This window comes from Ochotona curzoniae, unplaced genomic scaffold, assembly GCF_017591425.1.
Source record: "Ochotona curzoniae isolate NIBS_2020 unplaced genomic scaffold, NIBS_Ocur_1.0 contig_2210, whole genome shotgun sequence".
Taxonomy (NCBI): domain Eukaryota; kingdom Metazoa; phylum Chordata; class Mammalia; order Lagomorpha; family Ochotonidae; genus Ochotona; species Ochotona curzoniae.
The window spans coordinates 54,605,850-54,629,109 of record NW_024465369.1 but is presented as its reverse complement, the minus strand read 5'-3'; the positions used below and the strand labels follow the sequence as shown (position 1 = coordinate 54,629,109).

The 23,260-nt window shown below is 40.2% G+C and overlaps 1 protein-coding gene across 3 annotated transcripts in view; it reads left to right on the top strand.

The window, feature by feature from the left end:
- SATB2 (SATB homeobox 2) overlaps nt 1-23,260 on the top strand; it is a 173,189-nt gene that overhangs the window by 125,731 nt on the left and 24,198 nt on the right. For all 3 annotated transcript variants that reach the window (XM_040972159.1, XM_040972158.1, XM_040972160.1), the window contains 2 exons: nt 1,667-1,822; nt 17,356-17,553. In XM_040972159.1, coding sequence (XP_040828093.1) covers nt 1,667-1,822; nt 17,356-17,553 — 354 coding nt within the window. The remainder of the gene's footprint in view (nt 1-1,666; nt 1,823-17,355; nt 17,554-23,260) is intronic.

Sequence of the window (23,260 nt, the reverse complement as noted above, 5' to 3'; positions counted from 1 at the left end):
GACCAGTTCGGTAAGTGGAGAGACAGTGAGACTGAGAAAACAGTTGAGAAAGACAGAATAATGTGCTTATTAAACATTCAGTTAAATAGAAATTTGAAGATAAAAGAATTTGAAAAAGGAAAGAGAATCAGACTCTTTTGGGAAGGTTCTATATAAGCAAGGAGAAGGACACTGTACAAGTTCAGCCAGAATCCACTGGGCATTCAGGAGCCAGAGAGCACATGCTCCTGGGCCACTCTGTGGGTCCTGCAGGACTTGAGTTGAGGTGAGGGATCCTTTGCTGACTGCTGTGTATCCTTTCAACATGTCAAGGATCCTGCTTTTTGTCAGCTCTCCATCTGTAAAATGAAAATACTGATGTCTAACTCATTGTATCCTTAAAAGAATTAAATGGAAAGAACAAATGATAAAATACTTTCTGGAGTTCCTGGCACAAGGAAGTAGCCTGTGGATTCTATTGATTCCTTCACAGTAACGAGAAAATCGCATGAGACCTGGCAGTCAAAGGGGAATGGCAAATCTCAGGTGCTCTAAGAAAGTGAACTAGCATGGAAGTGGAGGGCTCTGACTCCACCTCATTACACCATGAGGGTGACTATACCATGTGCAGGCTGTCTGATGGCTTTCTCAGGACCTGTGTACTGCTCTGCCCGCTGGGCCTCTGTATAGGGAACGTTGTGATTTGGGGACAGCTTCTAAGGTTTGGGATTCTAGAATGAGGAGAAAAAAAATCCCAGTTTAGACCAGTTCAAATGACAGACCTCATGAGCCCCAAAACTGGAGTTGATTTTTCCCAAAATCCTGCTGCCAAGGGGACCAGGAAGGTTGCGTAACTCGTCGAAGACTAGAAAAGCATCCTAGGACACAAAGCGAATCCTCTGACAGTCTTCATGACCAAGGAGATGCAAATGTCTTAGGGTTATCCTTTACCCCAAGAAGTACAGAACCTTGTATTTTGTCCTTCATTTGTCTCTGAAGCTGATGGGAAATCATTCAATTAAAACGAGCACAGCAGAATACAGAAAACCACAATATGAGTTTAAGAAAATGAAAACGGCACATCAAAGGCATTCTGAAGCTTAGTTTTATGAAATGAAATTTTGTTTCATTTCCATTGATTTCCTAGGTGAAATTAGGTGACTGTCTGGGTAGCATAATGATGATAATGATGGGAAACCATACATACTCAAATGACATACATAAAGCTTTAATAAAGAATGAGAGAGACCCAGGGGAGGGCATTAAATTGAGTAATAATTTATTATTTAGAGAACTCTACCCATTTACTCGTTTTTTTCTGAAAGAATTGGCTCTTCCTCCAAGGTGTGTCACATTTAGAAAGAAAAAAGGTAGCTGTGCAATGCACATTTGTTTTGCAGTTAGCTGATAGCTTATAGTTGGATGCTGAGAGTAGCCATCCTACCTGTGAAACATCCAGGATGTTGTGAGGGGAAGAGCAGGGCTGACAGGGTCCTGTGTGTCCTATAGGAATGCCTGCAATTATTTCCAATCACAATTAACCTGATTAGAATCATGGACAGGAAGTGTCCCTCTGTAGCTAATGCAGTTTGGCATCAGCTGACTGAAATCCTTTGATAATTTCTGCACAGATGGCTGAGCTGAATGCGGCACTTTTTAAATTATTATTTTCATGGTCTCTTGGTAGGCCAAAACCTCGACCCCGACAGCAGACCTCCCTATTAAGGTGGACGGCGCCAACGTCAACATCACAGCTGCCATTTATGACGAGATCCAACAGGAGATGAAAAGGGCCAAGGTGTCTCAAGCCCTGTTTGCCAAAGTGGCTGCAAATAAAAGTCAGGTGAGTGGTTTGTAAAAGAGCAGAATCGGGGGCTGGAATCAGACTTTTATCCTCCTCTCGCTAATAAAAATACATCTGTTCCTATAATAATAATAACAATAATAATCCCCAGGGAACCTGTCATGGTCTGCGTTTTGCTCATGGTTTGCTTTCACTGCCACTGGAGTTCAAAACAAAAACTAAGCCAGAAGTCAGCCTTTCTCTTTTAAAGACTTTTTATTTTCCCTCAGAAAAAAGTCAGCCTTGAATGACTTCTCTCCTTATTCTAAATACTGCTATGTACTTCCTTCTGAATTCTTTGTTTTTCTTGTTGTTTTTTGGCATTTGAACAGAACTTAGAATGTATATAACACCTTCCTGAGACCAAGTTTCAGCCAAGTCACGTCACCTCTTATTCCTGCCAGGGGAATGGCTGACTTTCCCATAGCCCCCAGAGACAGCCTGAGATAGTCAGGTGTTTCTTTTATGTACAGAATACCGTTGTTTTTGCCAGGAGGAAACACATGTGAGGGAGTTCAGGGTAAGTGTTAAAATCTTTTAGCAGAAAAACATGAAAGCTTATCCAGTAAAATTTTTCGTAGCACTGAGATTGTGAGGAATGCAGTGATCTGGGGAAAAGAGCAGACAGATGCTTATTTGTTTGTTAGTTTGTTTTTATTTCTGAAAGCAGCAACAATTGATAGTTTCTATTATCCGATTCAGATTGTTGAAAGTCCTTGAATCCTAGGTTATTTATTTATCCCTAGGATGAACAATTAATGCATGGCAGAAGGAACCAAAGTTAGTTAAAACACAGTTCTTCGAGTCCTTTGATTTTGAGCTTGATATCCTCTGTGGTCTTATGTGACAAATGTTTTTGTCCCTACATATGTAAATGGTAAATGGCCCATCATTCCTCTAGCGGATCTTCAGTTGTGTGCTATAAAGAAATTACTGGGTATACTCCATTCCAGTTAAGCAAGAAGAGTTTTAATAAAAATGAAATTTTAAAATGATAGTTGCATGTTTAGACTAATTGTATCATTTTAGGATTAGCTATTTTAATGTGTAGTTTTCCTGATTTAGGTTATTTTCAATTGTTGAAAAAGAAGAGCAAAATATCAGGGAAATTTGAAGAGTGTTGAAATATTTGTTTCTCTTTTCAATTTCTGTGTAGTAATTTTTGCAGATTCCTCTGACTCTCAAATCAGTGAAATACAGTTTACTAAGACATGATGTCCAACCATAGTATGAAATACATGAAAAGAAAATACCATGGAGCCCTCTTAAACTGTTAAATGCATAAAATCCCATGTACCACATGGCAAAATATAATGAGAGTTGGAGCTGTTAAATGAATAAAGCTGTTAAATGCATAATGCCACTTGGCAAAACTACTGTGCATTTAATGGTTTTCCACTGTGTAATAAAGGACATATGTGGTAAACGTGCACTGAGTATAAAAGCTGCACAATTGATTTTGCAAACCGGCCCCTTAGTTGTGACTTGAGGTACATATCAAAGTCTCTTTCACACAGTCCTTTTATAAGCAGCTTTTAAGAAAAACTGAAGACCACAATCTTGGTTCAATATGTCTGAAATTTTTGTGAACTTGGCACTGTGGCTTTCAAAAATAACGATGCCTCCAGACTCCTCAGATAGTTCAGGTGGCTGATTGAAAACTGCATATGCCAACTGGCAGAAAGATCTTTGATACCCACCAAAGAAATCAGTTAGACCTGATTTGTATAATCTAGATCTAGGGGAAATGTAATTCTGAGAATTCAATATGCTGAAGGTTGGAATTGGTGTTAAATAGAATAAGATGCTTTGTTTTTTTTCTCCCCATTCTCATTTATGATATTATTGTCATTTATAAATAGGTAACCTTAATAAGTGACAAGGCAGACAAATCAGGTGTTTATGTCTGAAAATGATATTGTCAAAGGAATTTAGCCAAAAATTTTCTAAGTAAATTAATATAAGACATTCCCTTTTATACGTTCCAGCATTTACTTGATGAGAATATATTTACTAAAGTAATTTGCACGTGTAGTTGGTGTTTAGCAACAGGAAGTAGTGATAGCAGCCCGGGACTTTGCCTCTCCAAGGGAGAATGGCAGAGAGGCAACATCTTCTTTGGATTGTGAGAACAAAGATTTTTTTCTTCCTCTCCTGCATTCTCTTACTTCCTAGTTTTTATTTTCTTTTTAATGAGAGGCAAATATCTTTTGAAAAAAAAATTTTATTTACTTGAAAGAGAAAGAGAACATGCATTTTTTCTGTTTAGTATTTGTTTATTTGTTTTTATTTATTTGAAAATCAGAATGGCAAAGGTAGGGAGGGATCTTGCATTGTGCTGGTTTACCAACCAAGCTCTGGGAACAGTGTGGGCTGGATCAGGCTGAAGCCAGAAGTGAGGTATGAATCCAGTCTTCCTATGTGGGTGGCAGGGACTTAAGTACTTGGACCATCATCCATTGCTTCCCTAGCACATTATTAGAAAGCTGTATTGGAAACAAGAGTAATTTCGTCTTGAACCAGTTTGATAAGGCTAGTGTCTCAGCCACACTACAACAACTGCCCCAGACCTTTATATCTTAGATCATTTAGCCTATCCGGTAAATTGAATCATCTAGAAGGAGAAATTTTAAGAAAAAGAAGAAAGTTCATGAATTTGTAAACTGCAACTAAAGCATAGGCAGCCTCCCATTTAGAAATATAATTCGTTACATTGATATTGAGAACTTACATTTTGTTTGGTAGAAGCATAATGATAAGGTATACAAGTCAGTAGACAAACTCTACAATCCCAGTGCCCAACAAGCATAAGCATACTGAAGCCCAGGAACCAGGTTGGGCCCAATTTGCATAGGAAAAATGATATCAGCGTTGTTTATTGAAGGCCTCAAATCCATCTCCTCTGGCTGCATCAGAATCACATTTGTGTCTCCTACTTTCAAGGTGAGAGAAGGATTCTCCCATCTTGGACTCTTGTAGCTCCTTTATCTCCAGGGAAGAGAAGGGAAGGCAGGATCAGGAGCAGCCTTCACAAACCCAGCCATCTTACCAGAGGCCTCCAGGACCTGTTTGGGTTCCAGAATGACCCTGTTTCTACTGTCCCAGCCTTTCTGGAGCTGACTGTTCTACTACCCTCCAAGTGTGCACCAACCTATTTCTTTCTCCAAGTCCATCTGAACATAATGAAGTTTCTTTGCCTCTCCCTACTTTCTTGAGACAGAAATCAGGTGCAGTGATTAAGTTTTATTCATTGCGGTGCATTTGTCTTATTTGTTTTTTCATGGAGGGAAGGGGAATCAGACACTTAAATAGATCAATTTCACTTTTCTTCCTCTATTCTACTTTTAATCAAATCTAGCAGGAAATTACCATCACACACACAAAAGTTGGGTTTTTGGGTATACAAATAATACAGATTCACTCTCCTTTCAAAGAGAAATCAGCGTCAAATGGTGCTCAGCAAACTATGAGCTGACCCGCTGTCAACTGTCATAAAAGGCAGAGAGCAGGAAGTGAGAGTCTGAGCCTGGGGCAGGTGATTCCATCGTAGTGCGGCTCAGGGTCTGACTAGTGTCCATGGTCATGCTTGGAGAGTGGCAGTGCTCACAACCTACCGTATGTTCTCTTTTCACGATCTCCACTTCCTACATCCCAGCTGAGATGGAGCAACCAGGAGGGCCGGGATGTCTGAGTCGGAGGAGTAGAGAGGCCACCAGAAGCTACCGAGTGAGTGAAAGGGGATCCTGTGGCCACTGAGATGCCATGCAGGAGCACGTGCTGCCTGCTGCTCCTTTGAATTCTTGGTTCTGGCTGAAGCGATATGGCCAAAGTCCTGTGCGCTTCACATTAGGACCCCATGAAGGACCCCTGTCGGCCATTTCAGAGAGAACTCTCACTGGCCACAGTGTCATCCTGTCCTCTGATGAGTAATGATCTGAATATTCTACAGAAAGGAAATGTAAGCAGTCCTCAGAATTTACACAGAATTATTCTAAACTAAGGTGGCCCTAGCAGAAAATTAATGGAAAGAACCAGGGCAGTATAGCAGTGACTAAAAGATTGAGTCATTTCCCTTTTTGTCTCTTCTCTTTTTTTTCTTTCAAGTAGATAAAAATAAACATTTTTCATTTAAATTTAAATAAAATTTTCCATCTGCTGGCTAGGAGCCTCTTATAGGTCTCCCACGCAGGTGCAGGGTCCCAAAGCTTTGGGCCGTCCTCAACTGCTTTCCCAGGCCACATGCAGGGAGCTGGATGGGAAGCAGGGCCACCGGGATAAGGGCATGCACCTATATGGGGTCCTGGCGCGTTCAAGGCAAGAACTTTAGCCATTAGGCTACAGTGCCAGGTCCTTATCTCTTGTCTTTTTGATGATAGCCAATCTAGTGGATTAAGGTGATATTTAATAACTGTTTAAATTTGCATTTTCTTGATAATTATTGATGGTGCACACTTTTTCAAGCACTTGTTGGCTCTTTTTATGTTTCTTTTGAAGAAAGTCTGCTTAGATCCTTTGCCTATTTTTAGGGCTGGTTCTATTTTCTCCACTGTTGAGTTGTAAGTTCTTTATGCATTTTAGATATTATTCCATTATTATGTATGTAGCTTACAAATGTATTTTCCAAGTCTGCAGGTTGCCATTTCATTTTGTTGATTATTTTCTTTGCGTGTAGAAGCTTTTTGTTTCGATATGATCATGTTTATTCATTTTTACTTTCCTGTTCTCAGTTTTGAAAAAAAAGAAAAACTCATTGGCAATGCCAATATTGAGGAGCTTTTCTCCTTAGTTCTCTTCTAGGAATATTATAATTTTAGGTCTTCCATTTAGGTTATTTATCTATGTCGATTTGAGTATTTGTATGGCCTAAGGTAAGGAATCAAATTCAGACAGGGGAAGTCAGGCCTTTGCAGGAACACCTAGGGAAGATATTGTCTTTACATTTCATTTGCATTTGGTGCTCTGTGGAAATTAGTTTACCAAATATGTTTGGGTTTATTTCTGGGATCTCCACTACTATTCTTTGCCAGCATTATACAGCTTTTTTTTAAGTTTTAATTTTTATTTTTATTTAATTTTTAAAAGATTTATTTTTAATGGAAAGTCAGATATACAGAAAGGAGGAGAGCAGAGAGGAAGATCTTCCATCCATTGATTCCCTGCCCAAGCGTCCTCAACAGCCAGAGCTGCGCGAATCTGAAGCCAGGAGCTTCTGCCGGTTCTACCACTTGACGCAGGGTCCCAAGGCTTAGGGCCTTCCTGGATTGTTTTCCCAGGCCACAAGCAAGGAGCTGGAAGCGAGGCAGGGCTGCCAGGATTAGAACTGGCACCCATATTGGATCCCGGTGCATGCAAGGCAAGTATGTTAGCTACTAGTCTACTGTGCTAGGCCCAGCACTATACAGTTTTGATAAGATAGCTTTATAATGTATAAGACGAATATAAAATACAAGGCAAAATCAGAGGTGATGATGCATTCAGCTTTGTTCTTTCTTGGTACTGATTTTTTAAAGATTTATTTTACTTATATTAGGGTCATTTTCCACTTCTGTGAATTGGGGCGATGATATAACAATTTAGTAACTATGTTGCAAATTCAATTTCAAATAAAGTACCACATTTGCACTAAAGTCACCATTCACAAAGGGTATTGTGGGTCATGAAGAAATTTTGAAACATTGATCCTTGTCAGTGATCAACTCACTGATGTCTGAGTATCAGGCTGAGACTTCCAGTTTCTCCTTCATTTTCTCTCCATACAAAAACAAGGGATCAGCTTCTATTGAATAATTATCTGCAGAAATAATCATAAAATCTCGATAAAAATTTACTTAGATGCTGAGAGGAAGGAGAGAAAGACTGAAAGAGTGATTCCCTCTGCTAGTTCACTTCCTCAACGCCTGCAACCGTGTCATGGCCTGGCCCAGGGCTGAAGCCAGGAGCCGTGAGCTCTGTGCAAACCTTTGACATAGGTGGCAGAAACTTGAACACTTGAGCTGTCATCACTGCCTCCCAGGTTCTGCATTATCAGAAGCTGCAGTCAGGAGGTAGAATGGGACATCAAGCTCACGTGCTCCAACTTAGGATGCAGCAATCTTTACCGCTAGACAAAAGCCCCACTCTAAATCTCAGCTTTATTGTGAACTCCATAATGAGGAGTTGAGACTTGTTTTTTAACTACCTTCACATTTAATTATATTACTGTTTTATGCCATATAACTTTTCTAGATATTAGTGAAGATCAATCAGAAAGCACAAATGCAGTTCTTACGATACTAAATATCTTTTTTAAAAAATTAGTTCTTCTTATTAACATTTTATGATATAGTTCCATAGACCCTGGGATTTCCCTTGTCCCCTCCCCCAATCCTTCCCCCCTCACTGAGTTCCCCTATATCATTACTAAAGTATAGTTCTTCATACACAGTCATATGTCCATCATTGTGGGCATGGACAGTGGCAGACAGTTCTATTGTCAAGATATAGTAAACAGTTTCACTGGGAGTCCATCTTTGGTCTGGAAGTAGAGATGCATACTGCATTGTATCCTCACATCTGGATCTGATAGTCTCCATTACACAGTTACTGTACATCCTCTTATGTGAAAAGCCACAGTCTTTACCTCAGTGGTTAAGTGCTTGTATTGGTTTTAACTTTTTTTGTTTGTTTGTTATCTGCTGAAGGATATTCTTGAATTGTGGTTACTTTGCCTATTCATGACATAGCTCATTTGGAAACTTGCATGTTGCTTTGAAAATAAGCAAGAATTTCCAAAGGAAAGCCATCTTTGTGAACCCCATTCAACTCAAGAAGAGGAGGTTGGGTTAAGCCCTAGTTCTTACCATGGAAGAACATTGGTACTGTTCATAGGTCCCATATTGCACTCTAGAGACTATTTAATTGTTTCCTTTTCACAGAAACAAGTTGGGGATGAAGCCAACCAGGTGTGTGAAATAAGGAGACACACACTTGGGGAGCCACATTTTTTAAATGTTGCACTCCAGTTGGTTGTTTACCTTTCTGTAGACCCTTCCCTGATCTTTCAGAGAAATTTGTCTTACTCCAGGTTTGCTGCTCTAAGAGTCTGTTACATCCTTTCTGCTCTGGTTAGTGCTTGAGCAAGCTTTTCCAGTACACAGTGCTGCGTTATAGGAGTGCTGGAATTGTGACCTGAAGTGAGGGACAAGAAACATTTTTTTAAATTTTCTGTTTGCCATTTTGGCATGGTAGACTTTGCCATGGATATAATTTAAGTGAAGAAATGCAGGATTTCACATTCATTCTACTTGACAGATATAAATGGCTTTTCTGGGTACAGGTAAACATGTGTGTTGTGTTATTTACAAATAGGAATTTGTAAAGATGTTGGTAAGGATGTTCTGAGCTTCCTCACTTCTGTACAGCTTTGTGTATTGTATATGTCAAGGAAAGGAGGGCAGCAACAAACTTTTGTGAATTCCTACTCCCTTTGCTTTCAGCCATCTCTAACAGAGGTTAAAGAGTTCTGAAATCAAATTTTCATTACTCTCAATTACAGATTCAGTTTTTACAAACATATCCATAGAAATGTGAGAGACGTGCATAAGATAGCCCAGAGACAGTTGAAATTAATCCCCATGAAAATACAGTTAAGAAGTTAGTATACAATTTTGAAAAATGAAGAAGTGGATCATTTTTACTCAACACATTCAAGGTATAAAATGGTTAACCTTGAACTGTAACCAAATGCTAAACACAAATTTCTTTCAGGTCTAGATGACCTCCTCGTCAGCAATTCACTGGAGCCCTTGACAAGTCTCCCTCGTAGTTAGCCTTTTATCCATTTCAGTTTTTTTGATTAGGTTATCTTGAATCATTAGGGGGTTTATTTATTTTAATAGACACTTATTGGATTCATGAAAAGAGAATTTGGTGACTAAGAAACAAGAGCTGAATATTATCTGGCTCATTTCACACTTCAGAAGAGTCTCAACCAGCTGAAGAGAAATCCGTTCACAGTTACAAAAGTTTGTTTGGGGACTTTATGTGCTTCCATTTAAAAAGCGAACTGTCTGTGGTTAATAATATGAATCTTCTTTGGAGACATTCAGAAAACATTTCCTTTGGTTACATATGCTGACATTTTCTGCATTAAAGATGTGGGTGCATAAATGGGCCTATTGCATTTCTGTTGCAAGAAGCCTTTAGTCATTCTAAAGGACTGTTCATTTGCTGACTTCATTCATTCATTCATGTTCCTAGAGGGGTGAAAGGGTAGGCGGGTACTTACTATTTAGTATCTTAAACGCACTCATCAGCTGTATGTAGGTACTTCAAGGGGAATACTGTAACAAGGCCATATCTTGCAGAAATACACTACCTTACTCAAAGTTACTTACTCCTTCATTGAAGGTCAGTGCAGGCTATGAGTTTGTGTTTGATGCTGAGTGGGCCCTGGTTTGTATTTATTGTGAAAAAGTATAAAATCAGTAACATTTATCACAAGCAGAAGAATTTTTAAAAGGAAGACGCGTGAGGGCCTAGAGAAATTGTGGTCTTAACCCATACCCTAGCAAAGAGAAAACAAGTGATTTTGTACACAGGGAGTTTTCAGTACCATGGACAGGAGCTCCACTCTAGGACTCAAGCTTGTATCTTACAGGCCCTAATCTCAAGTACTCAGCAGCATTACTGTTTTGTAAGGGCCTCTCTGGCCACTTGAACAGCCTCAAACTTTGATATGTGATTTGGATAATATATCACTCACCTGCTATATATTTGAAAATTCTAAGCCTTAAACGTTTTAGATATTCCTAATTAATTATTATTCCAGGAGAGCTCTAAAGCTCGTATATGAACAGCAATACCGTGCGCACATACATGTGCACACATAGAGAAAATGCAATTTTTTGAAGTGCTGGAGTTTTGTGTTTATGAAGCCTGTTCTTTCTGTTTGGAATGGAAACTGGAGGGTGGAGCTTATGAAGAATCTAGGTTACCGCTAGTTGGTCATTGTAGGTCTTGGTTAATACCCAGCAACGCAAAGTGATATCCAGGCTAAGAGAAGTGCTGTTCTAACTTTATCATAGTCTTTCTCCCAAGGACTTCTTGTTAAGAAGGAAGAAAAGGGTACAGGGTAAGAAATAGTGGTTAATTCTTTGCCCTATTAATTTTAGAAATGCCTTTAGTGACTGCTAGGGCCTCATGATTAAGGTAAAACTTTTCATGGCATTCTTTACAGATTGACACCTGCCTTCATTTCTAGATGATGATTTAGCTTCACATAATTGTTTCTGATTCTCTGATTGGTATTGTTTTTTATGTCTTTACACTTGCTGATCAAATTGTCTCTGGGATGTGTTTTCAGCACTTTTCCTCCCCACCTGGTAAAATCCTTCTCTGTCTTCCAAGGTCCCCCTTACAGGTCATATCCTCAATGAAGACAGTTTTCCTGAGATGCTTCCTAGTCACAACTCCCCACTTTCTTGTCGGTTATCTCAATTCACCTTTGAAGTGAAAAGTAACCATAATCATTAAAAGATGCATGAAATGTATGAAACAATTGCAGGGCACACAGGAAGTGAGTGGCTAGAATACCACCCACTGGATGTTCTAAGAGCTCTGTCATTTTTTGCAGTTTACAAAATCTGACAAATTGCATCATATTATCTTCCTTATATTCATGAGACAGAAGACAAGCTGTAGAACATTGACAGGATTGCTTCTGGGTATAGTGCTCCTTTCCCAACAACAGCTCTTTGAACATGTGGCCATAAAACATTCTACTCTGCTGATTTGTATATAATCAAGTAATTTCAGGTCAATTTAATGAGCATAGAGTATCTCCTAGTGTTTCAAGAACCATTCTCTGCTATGAAAATACTTAAAGAAGCCAAACCAAATGTTCTGGTGGGGATACAGGCAAAATTTGGTCTAAAAACAGTTAATATGAGATTGTGGAAGGGTAGAATCAGAATGCTTTACGGTCCTTCAAGCGATCAGGTGACATCATGTAATTGAGCCTGCAAGCACCGCTTCTCATGGGAGACAGAAGTTTGGCTATGAACCCTGCCTGCCAGGAGAGAAACATCACAAAGCATGGAGACAGGAACATACAGTGTGCCTCTAGGGACTGTGAGTAATTCGCAGTGGCTAGAGGGGAAATGGCTGTCTCATGACCAAGAGACAGCATCAAATTGTAGTTCTTTCTGTTGCCTCTTCGAACACTCAACTAGAAGTTGTCTTCTTCGTGTCATTATACTGAAACTATCAAGTTACAAACTATGGAGTTGTTATTCATCCTCCACAAAAGTTTAATGACATATTTCCTCAAGTAGTAAGGATTTCTAATGCATTTACAACATGATTTGTTTTGTAAATTTAGATTGACATGCGACTTTTCAGAACAGGTGGATTATAAACAAACTATGTCTTGACTGGTATGAGTGTCGCCTCACCTGCATAGTTGGAAAGGACAATTAGAGTTGTTTATGTTTTGTTCTGTTTTACTGAGGGAAATGTATTTGCTTAGGAGGCTGATGAGATGGCTAAAATGAGATGTTAATAAATATCATTTGCTTATGCACTGGGTGCTTGGAAATTCTTTAACCATTGATTGCAAGGAGGCAGTTTTTGAAGTTGTATTCCTTTTCTGGATTCTGATATTGACCATAAAGAAACTTAATTATGAATTTATTGGCATCGTTACAATGAAGGCTGCATATGTGTTTTCCTATAAATGTTCCAAATATTCTCTGTATTTTGGAAGTCAGTTTTGAACTAACTTTAGGCTCACAGAAATGTTATAAAGATAGTGTACAAGGAATAATGGTATATCTCTCACCAAGTTTCTTCTAATATTGACACAATACACTGCCATAGCACAGTTATTGATAATAGTGCAATTAGCAAAACTAGGAAATGAATGTTGCTTCAATGCTATTAACTAAATCACTAGTTTTTCTATTTATATCCGTTTTCTATGCCTGGGCACTATCCAGGAACCACACTGCATGTCATTGTTGTTTCTTGGTCTTTTGCAGTCTAAGTTCCTAAGTCTTTCCTTCTCTTTTAAATCTCACCGCTTTTTGAAGGGTACTGATTGCTATTCAAGATGTCAGTATGTCAGTACCTCATTGTTTGTGGTGTTGACTTTGACCACTTGTCCAAGGTAATTTCTTCTTTGCATTCCTGAACCTGGTGATTAAACATTGTCTACTATTTCTGGGAGATAACGTAAGCTCATGAAAGGGTACTGAAAGGGAAATTAGAGATAAACACTCCTTTTTGTAAACCCTTCTTTTCACAGCCCATCTCTGAGCCCTAACACGTTGTCCAAAGGTCACCTGACCATTGAATAACAACAGTACAGGAGGTTCACAGTCAGTGGTCTGGGCTCCAAGTGTAATATTCTATGCACTTCTACCTAGCCTTGCTCAAAGGCTTGTAATTGACTTAGCCCCAGTTTTGTCAGACTATAAAAATATAAGCGAACTCTATGAATATTCGGCTAGCCTCAGGAGAAATCATAGAGGAGTGTATGCTGCATGGTTGATGATGCCCACTGACTGAGCTGGCCAAGCCTGGAAATCAGATGAACTTGTGTATCAGCATTTCTGAAATGAAAATAATTCTCCTGGATTGTTCCATATAATACATAGGGAACAACAACAAAAACCTACTTGAGATTTTTAACAGAAAAAGGAGATTTGTTTATTAATAATTCATGAGTTCCCATTGAACATGCACGGCAGAAACAGTGCTATTCAATAGAGAATACTGTCATCTGTCACTGTTTTATTTGACATTTACACTTTTTTTTTTGCCTGATACTGCAAAACTTTCTTGGATGGCATGCAAAAATTATATAAATGAAAGAAAAAAAAAGATCCCAGTGTGGGGACCCTTTATGTGTTCTGTGATGGCTTCACTCACAATGCACGTCCGTGTGTGTGCCTGCAGCATGACACTTTCTCACACATTCACTGAGCACCAAGCAAGCTAGTGCAAGCGTCTACTGAGAAAACAGGGATACACATTCCAATTGGGCTGATGGGAGGATCATGTGGCCACAGTAAAGGTAAGACGGGAAGTGAGGTGGAAGAGTAAATCTTTTGAATATAAGCATGCAAATGTGAGCAAGTGAGTCAGAGTGAGGGAGAAAGCAAATCATGGTTGTCATGAGGAAAACTGACAAGAAAATACATTGCCATTTCTGAGACAAAATAAATATTTATAAATGGCTTCGGAGGAACTCCTGTAGTAGAAAAAGAATATCGACATTTAGTAGAACAGAAAGAGTCAGGAGCTCCTTATGTTTTTTGCTACTGTAAGACTCCTGACAGTCTTTCTGCTCTGTAGGTTAGTTATTATTTATAAAAATCACAGAACCAGCTGATACATTCATAAGCTAATTATTGAAGCAGCTGGGTACACATGGTGCAATATGTCCAAGGCTGTGAAGTATCACAGATTTCTTGGGGCCTGCTGTGGTGGGGGTGCACTGCTGAAGGCTCCATCCCTTAATCTGATCAGCCAAGCAAACACTTTGTGGGGAAACTAGATTAATAACCCTCTAAATACCATGAATGTGTTTCATCTTCAAAACCGGGTTCCTTTAAACATGCTATTAGCTCAGCTCCATCAGGGATTTGGGGAAGTTCTCTGGTGCCCTAAGCACAGGGTCTTGTTGGCTACCTCCCTGTGCCAGAAATTAATTTGGTTTGCTTATGTCTGCACACATGATCACACTTGTGTCTAATCTGCTCCCTAATAGCTTCAAGGTCAAGACCTTGCATGTCAGTGGGCAAATTGAGCACTACACTTCTTAAAGACGGATGGCAGACAGCACACAGTCCATAACAAGGCCTGTAGTGTTGTTCTAAGTGATCGTAATGAGTGTAGATTATAACAGCGCATATAAATCAAATGCAGCAATGAATGTTGTGCGAGACATTCCAAGTGTCATAGTGGAGATACCACTCAGCTGTCACCTGTCTCCTTTTCAAGCTGTGGCTTCCCACAATGCAATTCATCTCTCGGGCTGAGCAGCAGGTGCTGTCTTCCTTAAGGTCTGGATATCTCAAAACTTCATCTTTTAACCCATATAGGTTTTGTTTTTATTCTCCATTCCATGATTGGTCTCCATGCCATCACTTCCCCTGGGAGACGTTAAACATAGCTGTGTGAAACATTGCAGGTTCTGTTGGAGACCTATTCAGCTCTATGAAAAGACAAATAGGAGCTTATTTTTTCCACAGATGATTTCCTTTCCATTTCAGTAATTCTTTCCTTTGTGCAAAAACACCCTTGAGGAAACACTTTGGAAGGAGGAAATTTTCAGAAATGTGATTTGTTTTCTGATAGACACACAAAAATTTTGTCTTTATTTTCATATACATTGCACCTTGAAAAGTCAGTCATTACCTGTCTTTCAGTTGAGTTGGAAAAAAAAAATCCATGAAAGCACTTGGAAAAAAACATTTCCCAGCAAATGCTAAGCTATCTTGTTTTCATTCTTCCTAACCCTCTAACTCTCCCAAGCTCCCAGTTTATTGCAAGAAAAGATCAGGTCTGCGCAAATGTGGCCTCTCACTTGTAAAAACAAGGCAGTGTTGTGTTACAGATTAGTTTATAAATCCCCGGTGGCTTCACAGTTCAGTGCCTACAGCTGCTGCAGATGGGCCTGGGTTTTTGTCTCTTCGCGGTGCTGCAGCCGGCAGTTGAAGGAGAAAATGGAATGATCAGGTTATTAACATGGAGGCCGTGAGGAAGAGGCTGCACAATGAGAACAGCTGGTGTTGCTGTCTTGGCTGATGCAGCGGAGATAATCAAATCTTGCCTCTTTTTGGGTAAAGGCAGAAGACACAGTGGAGAGTTAGACAAACAACGGCTTACAATATTATATGGGGTTTTTATAATGCATGTCAGGAACTTTTGTTGGCTTATAAGTTATGATAGATAATTTGTTGAGGTTCAGAATTTATCTTTCCTTTTTTCCTTTTTTTTTGATTATTCAGAATTTTCACAAAGTTGTTTATGCACCTCTTCAGAAAATTTTTTACTCTTTTGCAAGAGACGTGATGTGGGACAGTTCTTGTTTGCAAAATCAGCAGTGAAGCTTGGAAATGATGGGTTAGAAAGCTACTGGGTAAAATATTTTGACATGAACCAGTGAATGATGTTGACAGCATCCTCTGTATTATTTTCATATAATCCATCATTATTTGCATTACATTTTTTTTTGTGTGTGCAGTTGCAAGAGAGAGAAGATCTGGATGCCAGAGTTGGGGGGGATGGGCACTGGCAGGTGTGGCCTGACCAACTACCTGCCTTTGTGCAGACGTGGCTGTAATGGGAACACAGTGGCCAGGAGGGTCACAAATACAAGGCATCCAGAAATTGTGCAATTATTTATTTTGTTCATTCTTGCTAAAGGTATTTCTGTTTCATGAGGTAATGATCGTTGTGAGAATATCCCCTCCCTAGAGAGCTTGGTGCTATTTACCCTTGGGATTTTATTCTGTAGAATTTGCCATTTTCAGGCTGGTGTGGTGGCATAGTAAGCTACTCCTCCATATGCAGCACTGAAATCCCATGTGGGTTTGGGTTTCTGTCCCGGCTGCTCCACTTCAGATCCAGCCCTCTGCTTGTGGCCTGGGAAAGCATCAGAGGATGGCCCAAAGCCTTAGGACTCTGCACTTGTGTGAGAGGCCTGGGAAAAACTCCTGGCTTCGGATTGACTCAGATCCGGCTGTTGCAGCCACTAGGGAATGTCAGCAGATGGAAAACCTTTCCCTCTGTCTCTTTGTAAATCTGCCTTTCTAATAAAAATAAATGTCTTTAAAAAAAAAGAATGTACCACTTTGGAATACATAGATGTGCACTTTTCTCCGAACAGCGTGACTATGCATTTGGGTAGCAGAATATGGCCCATTTGGCTGACCAGTACTAATGAGCATTTCTGATATTCAGAACTATAAACTTGCTTTATTGTGTTGTTTTAAAAGATTGATTGATTGATTTGAAAGGCAGAGTTACAGAGAGAGGGAGAGATTTTGCGTCGGTTGGTTTATTCCCCACATGGCCATAATGGTTGAGGCTGTGCCAGGTTGAACTCACAGGCCCTTCTCCCACATGGGTGGCAGGGGCCCAAGTACTTGGGTGATCTGCTGCTGCTTCCACAGGTGCATTAGCAAAGTTCTGAATTGGAATGGAGCAGTTGGGACTTGGACAGTGCTTATTTGGGATGTCAGCATCGCAGGCTGCCGTTTAGCCCCCGTGCCACAACCCCAACGGCTGAGTTATGTTTTGTAAGGAACCAATGACTAGTTTATTCTATAAATGAGTGATACGATAAGCTAATGTGAGTGGACACCCTTGGGGATTGTCATGCTGTGTTTGTGGTCACTCATTACTTTTTAGAGATCAGACTGTTTCAATATTTCCTCAGGTTGGTGTGGCAATTTTAACAGAGAATAAAGTGAGTGATACTTGTTTGAGGGACTCAGCCACTCTGGATTCTGCATGTCGACTCAAGGTGCTTCCTCTCACTGCAGGGTTGGCTGTGTGAACTGCTCCGCTGGAAGGAGAACCCAAGCCCGGAAAACCGCACTCTTTGGGAGAACCTGTGCACCATCCGCCGCTTCCTGAACCTCCCCCAGCATGAGAGGGATGTGATCTATGAGGAGGAATCAAGGCATCACCACAGCGAGCGCATGCAACATGTGGTCCAACTCCCACCCGAGCCAGTGCAGGTCAGCAAGCCTTGCCCCCAAGCCTGTAGGCCGCTTCTGAGCTTACAGAGCCCTGCCATACCCACTCTCATGCGAGCGGCTTGTGTGCCGTGTCCCTGGTATCAGAGTGGGTACTCTGTGTGTGTGCGTGTATATGTACATGGACACACATGTGTTGAAAAATGACCAAATTATACCAGGCAGCTGTCTTCTTGAGAACCTTCTGCTGTGACATTGTGAAGCCGGGGTACTCATGAAGAAGCAAGTCTTCCCATCAAAAACCCATCAATTCCATTAGTTTGTTTTCTAAAGAAACACTGTGAAGCAGTCTTTGGTCAAAGTTTCCTCAAAGAAGTTTAACTCTGCTGAGAAGAAATAGCTTATGACCTACAGTATGCAATTGAACTCAACTGAGTCTTTGAGAAAAACTATGACAGATTCTTGGAATTTTAAGAGGAGCTTTTCCTGTCTTTGATTTTCTCATTTAGGAATCTGCATTTGCTTTGGCCACATGTTGGCTTAGCGTTTGCTCTTACTGAAACAAATAATCTGGTTAACTAGTAGCTCCTTTTACAGTCAGTTTGTTTCAAGAAAAGGTGTTTTCTGGGCTTGCAAGGCTAGACTTCTCAAGCTTTGTCTACTATTACTTTGGGAGGTTGTAAGGTTTTTGCCCTATTGCTCAATGTGATCAATCCTGAGTGCTACAAAGAGAACCCTTTAAGCTGCTCTCTTCATATCCTCAGGTGCAGAAGAAGATGTGATGCAGGAATGAGTGTGTGCCTGTGTGTGAGTGAAGAATGCAAGAGGGTGATGGTAAAGAAAAAGTGAAGCGTGGCTTCTTAGTGAAGGTGGAATAGAAATTGTAGAAGGTACAATGATGTACCCTCCCCCTGGGTTTTTTTTTTGTGTGTGTGTGTGTGTCCCCTTTTCTCTTGCTGTGGTTAATGGGTGTTTTAGGTGATTTGTCTTCCATATATGGCCATCTCAGTCCTTGCTTTGATGCTGTCATCAGGTGATTTCCAAGGCCAAAGTCACTGAAAGAGTCAGGCATGGATTCATGGAGGCAGTGGGCCTGGAGTGGATGGGTGATTGGAGTGCTATGTAGACACATGGCAGAGCCTACTCTCCTGCTCTGGACTGGTTCTTGGTGTCACTCACAGAAGCCAGGGCTTCTTTCTGGAACTCATTTTGTCTTTCCTTCATGGGGCTCACCCCAATACCACAGGAGTTCATTAATTGTCTGCAACAGAGAGAAGTGATTGTCACACTTTGAGACCTAGTAGAAATTTAATATTAAAGAAGGCTCCAGTATATATTTTCTAGCCTTTTGTTTTATAAAGTAAATTTATTAAAAAGATTTCAAGAGTAGTTCCCACTTACTATCAATATTATTTCATAAAATTAAATCCTGTTGAATATCAAGCCAATTAATGAAATGAGTAGTTTCAGACAGCAGACATATAAGCTGTCTAAACTAGCTTGCTTCTTGGTTTTAGCTTGGCTCAGCCTGGGCCATGCAGCCATTTGGGGAGTCAGCCAGCAAATAGAAAATATTTCTCTCTCTTCCTCTCTGTCTTTGTCTTTCTATCTTTTAAATAAATTAATAAATACTTTAAGAAAGTATAAACATTCAGATGCTCTAGGCCATTTTATTACCTTTCATGTCAGTGTGTCAGAACAGGAGTGTGTTAAACAAGAATCTTTCTGGAGTTTCTAACTTCTGATATCACTAAGAGAAATTCACTCATTTTATGAGAGGTTATTCTTATCATTCAGGTATTAGCTAAAGAGTTCACAAATAAGAAATTTTTCTCCACATGGACTTCTCCTTAGCCATTGACCTTGGTCCCATACATTGAAACTTCAGTACTTCACTGGCCAGCAGGCTGCCTGATTGCCTTCTATCTTTCTTTTTCTTGTTTCTTTCTCTCTCTGATTATGTGCCTACTTCTCTGTGACACTGCTTTGCAGGGATAAATTTATGTGGTTGTTAGCAATACACAAAGCTGTGGATTAATTATTTATTATAGATCTAATATGAAAAGTGAGGAAAACAACCAGCAGAACTCACGAGTCTGGAGAGTGGTTGGGGAGGACTATTTAAGGAGAGATCAAGATTCTGACACTGTCTGAAGATAGGTCTAACAGAGTAAAGATCCAGTCAGTTAAAAGCCCCAACAAGGCCTCAGTATCATTATACAACATTATGGAATTAATTGACATAGTATTGGGTAAACAATATGTTAAAAATAATGCAAGTTCCATTCTTCGAAACATCTGGGTTGAGACAGTATCAATGACAGGTTCGGAAAATAACAAACAACCAGCGCCTATAAAACTGTACTACATAATATAATGTAAGCAACAATAAAAAAAAAAAAAAGAAAAGAAAAAAAAAAAGATTCTGACACTGTAATTATTTCCAAATCAAGTCAATAGACTCAGAGTTGGAATTCAATAATACCTTTATATCGATGAAAATTTTAGAGTTATAAAAATATATATTTGGGCCCAGTGCAATGGCTCAGTGGCTTAATCCTTGTCTTACATGCGCTGGAATCCCATATGGGTTCTAGTTCATGTCCTGGCTGTTCCTTCCTCCCTCCCTTTCCTCCTACCTCCCCTCTTCCTGTCTTTCCTTCCTTCTTTCCATCCATCCATCCATCCGTCCATCCATTATTCTTTCATCCTCCCTCTTTCTCTCCCTCCCTTTCTCCCTTCCTTCCTTTAAATTCAGAGTGAGAGAGTGGAAGACAGAAAGAGAAAGACATTTCATGCATTGGTTCACTCCGTAATAAAACACAACAGTCAGATCTATATCAGGCTGAAACCAGGGACCAAGAACTCCATCTGAGTCTCCTGTGTGCATGACCAAAACAGAATACTTGGGTCATTACATGCTGTCTCCCAGGCACACTAGCAGAAATTTAGATCTGTAGGCAGTATGCAAAGCAATATAGAATGTGGGTGTCCAGCTGTGTTGTGCTAGACTGCCCATCTTTCCCCTTCCCCTCACCCCACACTCTCTTTTCTTGAAGATGTGAGGCAGTGAGTGCTGTGTATAAATACCTACTTAGAACCCAAGTTACATTGCATCAGAATTTTGTATTATCTTCCTCACTCTTGTCAATATCTCCCACTCTACTCAGTGGTTCCTCTAGCGTTAAGAAGTCCCTTGAAGCCACAACTGTCTTCCCAAAGGAAGATAGCATATTGATGACTGGCATTGTGGCATAGCACATTAAAATGCCATTTGCAATAATAGCATGATATATGGGAGTGCCAGTTCAAGCCCTGGCTGCCCTGATTCTACTATAGCTAGCTCCCTGTTGAATGCCTGGGAAAGTAGTGGTAGATCAACCAAGAGCTTAGACCCCTGCCACCTACGTGTGGAACGCAGATGGGCTCCTGGCTTCATTCTGGCCTCTCTCTAGCTGCTGTAGGCACTTGCGGAATGAACCAGCAGATAGACTTCCTTCTGTGTCTTCCCTCTACTTCTCTCTCTGTTCCTCTGCTTTTCAAATAATTAAACAAATAGATAACTAACAATTTTTAGAAGTTATGAAAGGGAGAAATAGTATCTTCCCATTTGTTCACTGATTTCACAAATGAAGCCTTGTATTGTTTGCAGTTGTATTTAATTTAAGCCCACCAAGGATTTTAAAAAGTAAAGGCCACATGGTAAAACTAGGAGATTTCACATAAAATCCAAAAAATAAGATCAAACCCATGAGATTCAGGGTGGCACAAAACTGGAACTAACAACCTTCCCACGAGATCCTGGCCCACCATCCTGCTGTGCTAGTCGCTCTGGCCTGCATTCCTAGGGCATCATGTCCACACATTCCCTCCTTTTCATTTGCTTAGGCCTGACTCCTATCCCATCACCTTGCCCCATGCCTATCCCCTGGCCTCCAAGATTCCATTTCCTGGCTAAGATTTTGAGAACTAATAATCTATATGGTGCTTCTGGTCCACGTATGGATAGCACAAAGATCAACAGAGGTGCAATATAGTAAGGCAAACTAAGGCAGCTAAGCCATCCCATGAACAAGAAAAAATACATTCTATTTTTTACCTCAAAAGGTTGAAGACAAAATTATTTCTTGTGTTCATAGTGATTTCCCACCCCCCTGGTGGTTATTATGCCCTGAGGCCCCACAGTGAATAGATAACCTCAGCTTAGAATCAAAAACTAGTTAGGTCTGGGTATTCATTATTACGAACTCTGTACGGCTATTGGAAAAACAAGAGTAGAGACACTGAGCCTTGCCTGAAGCCAGAATTGACAGCTGCATGAAAGCACAGGTATTTTTGGCTTCCTGCTTTCTCTCTGACCACACTTCTTAGTGCAGTGGGGAACACAGGCATTGCTAAGGTGTGTGATAAGGTCTCTAAATGGATTGTGTTTTTGCCAAATTGTTCATGTCTGTGTAGTTCATACTTTGTTCAGGAATTCTCAGCCTGTTGCTATGTGGTTTCTCAACAAGCACTCGTTTGAAAATCTCATGCTGGAGATTTAGGTGGAGCACAAGTCCTGATTGGTGACAGCCAGTCACCAGCATTTGACCTTTCCTTGTCTGGGTGGCTGCCCACTCAAGAGAGTTTCAGCATCTTCTAAGCCATAGATATCCTGTCATTGAGATCTACTAACACTTCTCTTAACATGGGTGATTTCCCCCATCGTAAAATTTGGAGATACCTGAAGGCACTGATTGTTAAAATTTGAAGGAGCTACTGGTATCTGCTGGATACTTGCAAAGTATATTGCTATCAAGTATTTAACAGCGTGTAGCACAACCTCCTGAATAACTACTTGCTGCAGTGCAGATATTGGCCGAGCTTGGGAAACTCACGTATAGATACATCATTAATTGCCTGGCTGTAAAACAAAAATCCTGAGCATCTCCAAAGCTGAGTTAGAGCTTTTCCTACACAAAATCCAGCAGTAATAATAACAACAGTAACACTGTTATTTCTTCACCCTCTTCTACCTATCTTCTCTCCCCTCCTCCTTTCTTTCACCCATCTCCCATTCTTCTCTTTTATCCTGTCCACATTCATCACCTCCCACGCATTCCCGCATGCAACATGTAAATTTTTTGAGAGTCACATTCTCCAAATATGGCATGTTTTTGTATGTATATAGCTTACCTTTACTCATTCTGATGAAGCAAGAGAAAGTGTCCTTACATTCAGAGTAGAAACTGAAACTTCAAGACACTCAAAACTCTAATCCACATCTGTCTGCTTTCGGGGTCTGACTCTTTGTCTGCTGGAAAAAATTTGTGATTCATAACAGGCCACATTCCCTGAACACTTATTGTTTGGTATCTTATATCACACAAACGTGTCTATGAGATATCATTTAACTTTTCATAATTATATTGAAAAGACCTGGTTCTGTGAGCTGCTACACTCAGTGCAGCAAATCTGTAACACAGTGGTATGATGACAAAGAATGTGATTGAAACATTCACTTTTTTCAATCATTGATGTGAACAATACTTTCACTGTTTATCAGTTTGATTTAGCATTTTTTTATTTTTATTATTTTATTGGAAAGGTGGATATACAGAGAGGAGAGACAGAGAGGAAGATCTTCCATCCAATGATTCACTCCCCAAGTGAGCGCAATGGCCGATGCCATGCCCATCCAAAGCCAGGAGCCTCTTCCGGGTCTCCCACGCAGGTGCAGGGTCCCAAAGCTTTGGGCCGTCCTGGACTC